The following is a 9393-nucleotide window of genomic DNA, read 5'->3' on the forward strand; positions in this document are numbered from 1 at the left end:
CTCTAGGTCAAGGGTAAAGTTGGGCACCATGGAAGATGTACTCTCATGACCGACCACAAGGTGATTTCAGAGCAAACTAAAAAAGAAATCTCCAAAATTATCCTCAATACACCAAGTAGTATTTACAGCTCCTAGTTCTCCTGACAAGTGACTAGCATGTGTTTCTGTTCAAAGGTGGATTACCTTTCCTGCAGCTTAAGTACCACTACGTTTATTGCATTTAAGGTATCACTTAATAGTCTGAGCTAATTTAACTTCTAGAGGTGAGCAATTTACTCTCTATTTAATAGGTCAGGCTTCTTTTCATTCGCCACAGCAGTCTCACTGCTTGTAATTATTCACTGTGGTGTTTCCTTTAACTTAATGCTACTTAAGGTTTTGCCAAGAGCCAGAGCTATATTTCAACTCCAAATAACCAAAATATACAAGACTGTTTAAAAATTAAAATGTACTGGTTTCTTAGCACAGGCAGGCTTGCACATTATCTCCATGAATATATAGATACCTGGCCTCACTTTGTATACTCTAAATTGATTCATGTTAAACATACACTCCTGTAGTTCTAAATTTATATTTGTTTTTGAAGATTGGCCCTGAGCTAATACCTGTTGCCAATCTTCCTTTTTCTTTTTTCTCCCCGAAGTCCCAGCACATAGTTGTATATTCTAGTTGTAGTCATTCCAGTTCTTCTCTGTGGGGTCCCACGATAGCATGACTTGATAGGCAGTGTGCGGGCCCACACTCAGGGTCCAAACCAGCGAACCCCGGGCCAAGGAAGCAGAGCACGAGCACTTAACCACTCGGCCACGGGGGTGGCTCCCAGTTCTAAATTTAAATGAGGCTTGTAGGGAAATTCAGACACTGATTCCTGGGTAGTACCGTAAGTGATCACTGTCAAGGTTAGAGTAAAAGTGGTTTTCAACAAATGCAATCAATCAATTACATATAGCAAAGGAAATTCTTTATTGTAAACAAGATATAAAGTACAACAAAAGAAATATTGTGCAAATTGTAAATCACAAGGATTTTTCTTTATTAAAAGAAAACTCTTCTGTTTTCCAAGGGTCCAAGTTTTGATGTCAGAAATCTACACCCAATAGAGAAAAATGTTAAATGGGGAGATATAGTGACATTTTTCACTATATACTTTAAACAACTTACTTTTGTTTTACCACTGTGTATATCATCCACTATACAACAGAATATAACAGAAATACTGTTAACAAAAAGTGAATGTTCTAATCATTTTTCTACCCACCTACTTCCACATCCCCCCAAAAAACTCCTATAAATTAAGAGGACGACATTTGTCCATTTGTGAGTAATGGTCACTTAACTTTCTAATTCAATAAAGCACACATTATATCCTCATAACGTAAGGGTACTTTACTGATGACATAAGCCATCTTTTTCAAGGAGTCACCTAAAATTCTTGATATCCCTTCTTTACAATATATGTTTTCATCTTCAAATTTTTTTCTAGACAAAGTGCAGTGTATCTTAGAGTCTACAGAAAACACATTGGTATACAATTTTCAAATTTACACAAGAAACTGCAGGCAAACTAAAGTTCAAAGCATAATAAAATGCCTAGATGTAGTCATTTGTTAAACTTTCAAAACAACAATGCAAAAAAATTGCAGCTACACTTCCAAGCAATTAAATTAATGAGGATGCCAATTCTTTGGGCCCTCTTTAGCAATATACAGCTGCTCAATTCAAAACGTCAGCACTAGTGTAAAAATGCTAGTTCTAGATATATTTAACAACTACATCCACGAAGTTGACTGGAAAGACTAGGAAGAGTAAACAAGATAACTCTAGGAAAAGATGACAATATTTGTAATAATACAGATCGATTTTACATCTCCATCCCTGTACCGTAATGTTTATTTCCAGTCTCCACACTCTTGAAACCAGTGCTTTAGAAGAATCACATTGAAGAGCTGGTCTCAAGCATATATGGCGAAAGTAAAGTAACAAAATGTGCACACAAATTCAAAATCCGTGCTACCTGTGTTGACCTCATCTGAAACCTTCAAAAAATACTTAAAGGAACAAAAGCTTTCTCATCTCTTATGTGATAAGAAATGAATCCTGCCACCCTGTGACCTGCCTGTGGCCTCAGCGCTTGTCATCTAACCCAGGCTGGGCCCCTCTCCCCAGGCTGTGGGCCTCTGCTTGCAGCCCGCACCGGGGGGCCACACACTTGCAGTGGAAGCACTTTTACATGACCACTGGCTTCAGGCTGTCACCAAAGTTAATTCTGATTCTTCACCTTCCAATCGGTCACTGCGTGGGAGCAGGGGTTGGAGGTAGGGCAATGTCATTTAACTTGCTTACTTCCATCTGCCAGTTTGGTAGCTTCTTGGCTGACAGATGGCGCCGCGCATGCTTGGTCAAATGGTCACTCCTCATGAACCGCCGGTCACACATGGGACAGGCGAATTTCTTCTCACCTGTGTGGGTTCGTCGGTGTCTGGACAGTTCATCAGAACGGGCAAACCTCCTTTCACAACCTTTCCAGCTACAACTAAAAGGCTTTTCTCCTGGAACAAAGAAATTCAGATCGTCACTATGCGTTCATCAGATCACTGTAAACCATGTGTCTAACTACATCTAAAGATGCATATTTTAAAATATCTTGAGATACATTTTAAAATAATAAAACATACTAAGCTAAACTGCTAAATGAGTATTATACATTTGCATCGCTCTATTTTCAAATTTTACTGTCATGTTTATAAAAATCTTCCCCTTATAAAAAAAGCCAAAAACTAAAACGTTTTTTGAACCTCAACTATGGCAGGAAAGGCCTTAAGGATACTTTATTTAAGTACCCACTCAGACATTTTAAGACTCATCACGTGAGAAATTAAAACAAAAACACCTCTTTTAGAGGACCTTGCACTGGTAAAGCCATCCACCGAAGTGGCTGATAAGTAAGCTCTTCCTGAACATGCCTGGTCTACGTTTGTGATCATTGCCAAAAAACCCTCATCTAAACCTCTAAGACATAAATAAGAAATGGCTGGTACCTGTATGTGTTCTCATGTGGGCCTTCAGATGAGAACTTTTAAAGTATGTCTTGCCACATCCTGGGTGGCTACAGATGTGACTTCTTATCCTCGACGAGTCAATCTGAGGAGTGACTTTCGCTGCCGAAGGGGAAAACCCCGGCGCAGGGGCAATGGGAGAGAGTCTGGTGCCATTCGGGCTTACCACCGGAGGCTTTGGGTTCTGAACGACGGGCTGGGGTACGACAAACATGACAGCGCCTTTGGGTACCTGAGTGCCCATGAACACAACAGGCGGGCAGACGGCTGGTGGCTGACTGGGTGGGGTGCTGGGAACCACTGTTGTCACAACAGGGTTGTTTGCAGGGAGGGGAAGCATCTGACAGATGACTGGCACAGGTGGCACTCCCCCCGTTGATACTGCAGGTGGAGAGACCAACACTGACTTCTGTTGTGGGGACATGGGGGCTGGCTGGGATCTACAGATGACTGTCTCTGCGGAAGGCACAGAAAAGTCATAAAGTGCAGTGCCTGCTTTCTCATCAACATCTGCCACTGTGTTTCTCTCACATTTGGATCTGTTTGGTGACACAGCTGCACAAGGTATGTTTTTTCTTGCAGCCTCAACATTCAGGTGGGTTCTTCTTCGAAAAGAACTGTCCTGAGAATTGAGGATGCTGGCTGCTTTCACCGGGCAGGATCGGTGGTTACACAGCTGGGCATCAGCTGTGTGACGAATCACACTTGTTGCCTGAGCCTTGGGGCGTTTGGGGGCAGGTACTGGGCTCTTCTCCTCCTCTTTGAAAGGTGCAGCAATGTGAGGCTTGGCAGTATCTGAGAATGACTTGAAGTGTCCAGTAGATGGCGCCGGTGCCATCAGATTTGACACTTGAGAGGGTTCAAAGTCAGAAGGACTGTACGGTGGAGTCAAACACTGCAGAGAAGAGAAATAAATATACAGGCAACAGCGTGAGAAATTTCAAGTAGAGTTCATTACATAAATTATAACAAATTCTAACATTTATACTCATCTTAAAAATACTACGACTTACAAATGCTGGGATCGTATGAAAGTCGGGTGTACCCGGAAGCAGATTCTCTTCCTCTGACATATCAGAGACTGGAGTAACAGGTCTGTTTTCAATGTATTTCTTAAAATCAGACTTCCAACTGCAACTCATTGACATAAGTGCTTCTACAGCTTCAAAATCACTTTTCTCTGTAGTTTTCTTCCAGGAATACATACTCTCTTTTGATCTTTCAGAAATCACTTCCATTCTTTCCTCCTACAGAAACAAAAGATTAAATGTTTATTAAGCATTTTTTAATCCAAATAACACACCAAGAAATGTACCTTTTTCCCCGTTTTTTACAACTTGCACAACTTTCCAAGTTACAATTTGAAATTCTTCTCTCACCCCTACTCTGCTGGTAATGGTGATAAAATCATCTTCTTTCCAGAGTAGCCACCTGCAACTGGGGTCAGACAAAATTTAAGGGAAGGCTCGGCAGAAGTTAACATGAGGTCTTTCGAGATAGGAGTTCCTAATAGAAAGAAGGGAAAAAAAGGCCAAAACTTTCTTAAAAACGCAAAGTGTAGTGGACATAGCTATGGCCTGTTAAGAGGAGTCTGATCTTTGAAAAGTCACTTTGCACCTTGGGATAAAAATCAACAGGATAAAGAATCCTCAGTCTCTTTCAAATTAGTGTATTACATTATTTGAAATCTAAAATTTTTGATAACATGATTATCCATGGTAAAGAGAGATACAGTGAAATATGTGGGAAAATCCCAAAGCTTTTAGTTGTTTCAACTTCACGTTGGTATTCTTTTCACAGGATCTATTTAACAATGTTTTGCTATGCACAACTATGACCAGCTAATGGAATAATACTAAAAAATGAATAACCCGAAAATTTAATATTCTACTTGGAATTCGCAAAAACCCTGACTGTAAGGAGTCTGCAACAGTCAAAAGAGAATCTATTTTAATTTTTTAAAAAAACTGCTTGATGACAACAGTAACAGCACATGCTTTGCATTTATTTGTGTAACTGCTTCTACCAGGTGTTTAATGCTTCATATTAAAGTTCCTTAAACTGCGCTTTAAAAGAAATGGCACTACCCACCATCTCTCCCATTTTCCATCAATGTGATCCCACTCTTTTGGTCAAAGTAGAGATGGTGTAAAAATACCGAAAAACATTCTTTGCATCACAAGGTACTATTCTCAACGCTTGTTCAAAAAATGCACAAACCCTGCGTGTTGAAATCCTAAGAAAACGAGCCACTGCTCTTGAAATACCGCTCACAATGCAATTGCATAATTGCGCGCGCCTTTATGTAAGCTGCAATGGACAGCGCCTGTCTGTGTAAAAGCCTCGTCAAGACGCCAAGGCAAAGAAAGGAAAAAAGAAAAGGCAAGCAGCAGGGAACGGGAGTGTGAGCTGGGAAGGGCAGGAAGAGCAGCGGGGAGGGGAGGAAAGGGAGTGGGGCGCGAGGCAGGAAAGGGAAGCGCGGGCGGGGGACGCAGACGAGGGGCGGGGGCGGACGGCGGGGGAGATCCTCGCTGGCGGGCACAGACGGATGGGGCCGCCCTAACCTCAATGAGGTTCGCGGGTGAGTCACTGGGAACATTCCTCGCCGCTCGCACGTCCCCGCGTCTCTGCCCCCGCCATTGGCCAGCCCGCCCGGCGGCCCGGGCCCGGATTGGCTGGGCCGCGAAGGGCGGGGGCGTGGGGGGAGGAGGAGGCGAGGCATGTGAACAAAGCGTGATCGGCGGCTGCTCGGGCCGGCGCAGGAAACGTGAACTGGGAATTGCCGCGCCGCCACCTTTCACCTACTTCCTGAGCCGCCGGCCCCCGCCCTGCGCCACCCGGGGGAGGGGCCGCGGGCGCCAACCGCGCGGCAGAGCGCGCCCGAGCTCGGGAGGGCGGGGCTGCGGGCGCCGGCTCAGCAGCGCCCGCCCCTTCCAGCTCCCCGCCAGCAGCCGTTCCCTTAGGAACCGACAGCGGGGCCGGGCCTCGCTCCCGCCCCTGGCGGAGGCCGGGGCTGGGTCACCCGGGGACGTGAAGCTCCCCGGGCGCACCCGCTCCCAGCCCACCCCCGGCCTCCGCCTCAGCTGCCGGAGGAGGAGCCGGGTCCCCGCGGAAACTCGGCCCCCGCCCTCCTCCCAGCCGCGGCCCCTGGGACCCGGCCGAGCCCTCGGGGCTTCCCGCCCACGCCGCCCGCGGGACCTCAGACCACCCCGTCGCTCCCCGAGACGCGGCGCCCCTCCCCGCAGCTCCCGGCCGCCAGGGTCCCCGCCCGCCGCGCGTCCCCACGGGTGCCCAGACGTGCAGCCCCCACGGCCCGCAACTCCCGCCTCGGCACGCGGCCCCCGCGTCTCGCGGCGCCGGATCCCCGCCCACCCTCTCCGCCCCACGGCTGGGGCCCGCTTTCCACCCTCCCATCCCCGGGCGGCTCCCTGCCCCCTCCAAGGGTCCTCTGAAGGCAGCACCTGCCCCCGCCGGGGATGGGGAGTCCCCTGCCGACGTCTGCGGGGCACTCCTCGTCCCCTCGGTGGGCCGGGGCCCGCGTGCAAAACCCCCGCGCCCACGCCGGGCGCCCCCTCCCCCAGCCTCCGGCTGTGTGCTGAGCAGCCCCCGTCCTGCAAGCTTCTGCTCAGACCCCCGAGAGGGGCAGCCTAGCCCCTTCCCCTCCCCTGGGGACACCCTGCCCCTCATGCTCCCGAGCAGCCCCCTCCCACCCTGGGTCGCATTCCTGATCCAGACTGGGGCATCTCTCCCCGGCGCCAGGTGCAGGGTGTCCCTCTGGTCCCCCCCTCCCCTTCCACACCTTCCCCTACCTAGCTGCCAGGGCAGCAGCCCCCTCCTCACGCTTCCCGCCCCTTCAATCATCCTCCCCCTCACCTGCCTCAGGTCTCCCTGCGGAGGTGCTTTCTCCCCTCCTCGTTACACCTTGAGCAAGACCCGGCTCCCTTCGTCCCCAGAGCCCAGTCGGCCTCCCCTGACCCCCTCTGCGCATACATGCCCTCACCAATGCCCAGTCTGCAGGCAGGAAGCCCGTTCCTCCCCAACAACTCCCCTGCACCCTCCGTCCTCAAGCACGGCTGATGTCAGGGGCTCGGGGTTCGCGCCCCGCTGGCCCCGCAGACGCGGCGTGGCAGGGAAGGACAGGGGCATCCCCAGGTGACCTACCGCAGCCTGCTGGAGAGAAGCGCCGAAGTTGAGCATGGTTGGCTGTCTGGTCGCTGGCGGCGAGCTGCCTGGCTGCTACGGTGCCTGGGTGCCTGGCTGCCTGTCCACGACGGACGCCCGGAGATACTCGACGCCGCTCCCGCCGCCGCCGCGCTCCGCGCCGTCTGCCCCCTCCCCATTCAGGTAGCCGCTCCGACTGCCCCGCGCCGCGGGCGGGGGCGGGGGCGGAGCCTGCGGGCGGCCAATCAGCGACAAAGGTGTGTGAGGCGCCGACCAATGGGCTCGCGGGGCCACGCGTGATCAGCGGCTGCCCGGCAGCGTGAAGCTTGTGTCAGTGGAGCGTGTACACAATCTCCGGCAGCATGTTCCCTCGGTCCTGCCCGAGGGAACTCCCGCCGCCACCTGACTCAGTGACACCCCCTCACCCCTGGCCCACCCCCTGCCTGTAATCCCCCGCCCCAGACTCGGGGGGGCGGTCCCGCGGGCGGGGGCCTAACCCGGAGGCGCGGCGGCGGCGGCGCGCCCAGGCACTGCGGAGGGCCGGCCCCACGTGGGAGGTGGGGAAGGATGCCGGCTCCGCCCCGTCCCCTCCGCACCGGGCCCCATCTCAACCAGCCGCGGGGTGGGCGGGACGCCGGGCAGCCGGGCGGGGGAGTCGGCGGCTGCAAGCCAAGCGGCCCAAGCCAAGAGATTTGCATTTGGAATCGCCGTCCTCTTGCGCGTCTGGCCAGAAAGCAGAGCCCGCTAACCGACTGAACTGCGTTTTTCGAGCGTTTGCTGGGTTTTGCCTAGCTGAGCCGTGGGGAGCATCGGGGCAGGCAGGGGAGGGAAGGGAATCCTGTCACTGAGCCGACACCTGCTCCTGCGCCCCCCATCCACACCCAACCCGCTGGCGCGGGCTCGCCCTCCCCACATGCGTCGCTGGCGGCAATGCCCGCCCCTGCCCGCCCCGCCCATCCTTCCTCCAGGGCAGCCGAGAGAACAGTGTGGGGACTGCAGGAAGCCCCGAGAACTGGACCTATGGGATGATGGGGAGCCGCAGACCCGAGTTTTTATCTTTCTCTGGCGCCGATGCTCGGTTGCAGAATCGAGTTTTGAGCTCGATGTAGTTAGTTTAAATTGCAGTCTGCAAGCTATTTTGAAGGTAGAGCCCCACCCCCACCCCAGGCGAAGGCCTCCGGAAACTCCTTGTGGGGAAGGGGTGGGGAGAGGCCTCCTAGGGTCGCCCGGCGCCCGCTCGGGCACGCCTTGGGTTGGGCTTGCCGCAGGGATGCCCGCCGGGTCGAAGATACACTGCCTCCTCCAAAGCACCACCTGCCCTCCACTCCCCCACAACCCTCCTCTTCGACCCCCTGGGCTGAGCCGAAGCGGACTGGGGCCTCCTAGTTGGAGCCCGTGGCTCCGCTTTGGCTCCCTGTTTACCCCCTTTTGGCCTTTTGATGCCTGTTCACAGCAGCTGTTGGGAGAGTTGGGCAGTGATAATGGGGCTTAAAGCAAACCGAAGATTTTTCTTTCCTTTGGACAGGTTGAACACGTGGCAAAAATCACTGCCCTTCCGGGGAGCTCACTCACCTCTCTGTGTAACTGAAAGTCTTATGCAAGTATCTTTTCTTTTCTAATAACCAGAGAATGCGCATAAAAAGGGAATTTATTTTACACACTGCCAAATCTATGAACATCTTCCTTCTGGTATGCTAAGGCCCACGCTAGCCAACAACAGTAGTAGTAATAATAATACTAATGTTGACCAGGGCCAGAGCCGCCCATGGCGTGAAGGGAAGAGGACTGAGTGGCCTCCTGCCACTACCTCTCCCGAATCTCCTGGAGGGGGGCCAGCTCAGCGGCCCAGGCAGCTCTTCCTGTCTCCCCTCTGCCCCATGCCCCCACTTCTGTCTGCAGGGGCGTCCCTCCCTGCAGACTTCCTTCCGCCTGGGCTGTCCCATCCTGTTGATCTGAGCCTGAGGGGCTGGAGCAGCTGGCCCTGGGCACCTGCTGCTGCAGAGGAAGCTCCTGTTTGTGCCCAGCCGGCAGGCCAGCCTTCCTTCCTGTCAGGGAGCGGCCCCCCCTCGGGTGGCCACAGCCAGCCCTCCAGGTCTCAACCCGATCCCTTCCTCAGGAATGTGGGGCCTGCTGGCATAGTGCCCCAGCACGCTGAGAAGCAGGGAGCGTTCATAGC

The 9393-nt window shown here is 52.4% G+C and overlaps 1 protein-coding gene across 1 annotated transcript; it reads right to left on the minus strand.

Moving 5' to 3' along the window:
- Window positions 1–944: 944 nt before the first annotated feature.
- Window positions 945–7760, minus strand: KLF10 (KLF transcription factor 10). Its single transcript, XM_014828147.3, has 4 exons — window positions 7218–7760; window positions 4070–4303; window positions 3039–3951; window positions 945–2549 (listed from the first exon to the last, which is right to left on the minus strand). Exons 1-4 carry the CDS (start codon window positions 7251–7253, stop codon window positions 2290–2292), a joined length of 1443 nt encoding a protein of 480 aa, XP_014683633.1. The 5' UTR covers window positions 7254–7760; the 3' UTR covers window positions 945–2289.
- Window positions 7761–9393: the final 1633 nt, after the last annotated feature.

This window comes from Equus asinus, chromosome 12 (genome assembly GCF_041296235.1).
Source record: "Equus asinus isolate D_3611 breed Donkey chromosome 12, EquAss-T2T_v2, whole genome shotgun sequence".
Taxonomy (NCBI): domain Eukaryota; kingdom Metazoa; phylum Chordata; class Mammalia; order Perissodactyla; family Equidae; genus Equus; species Equus asinus.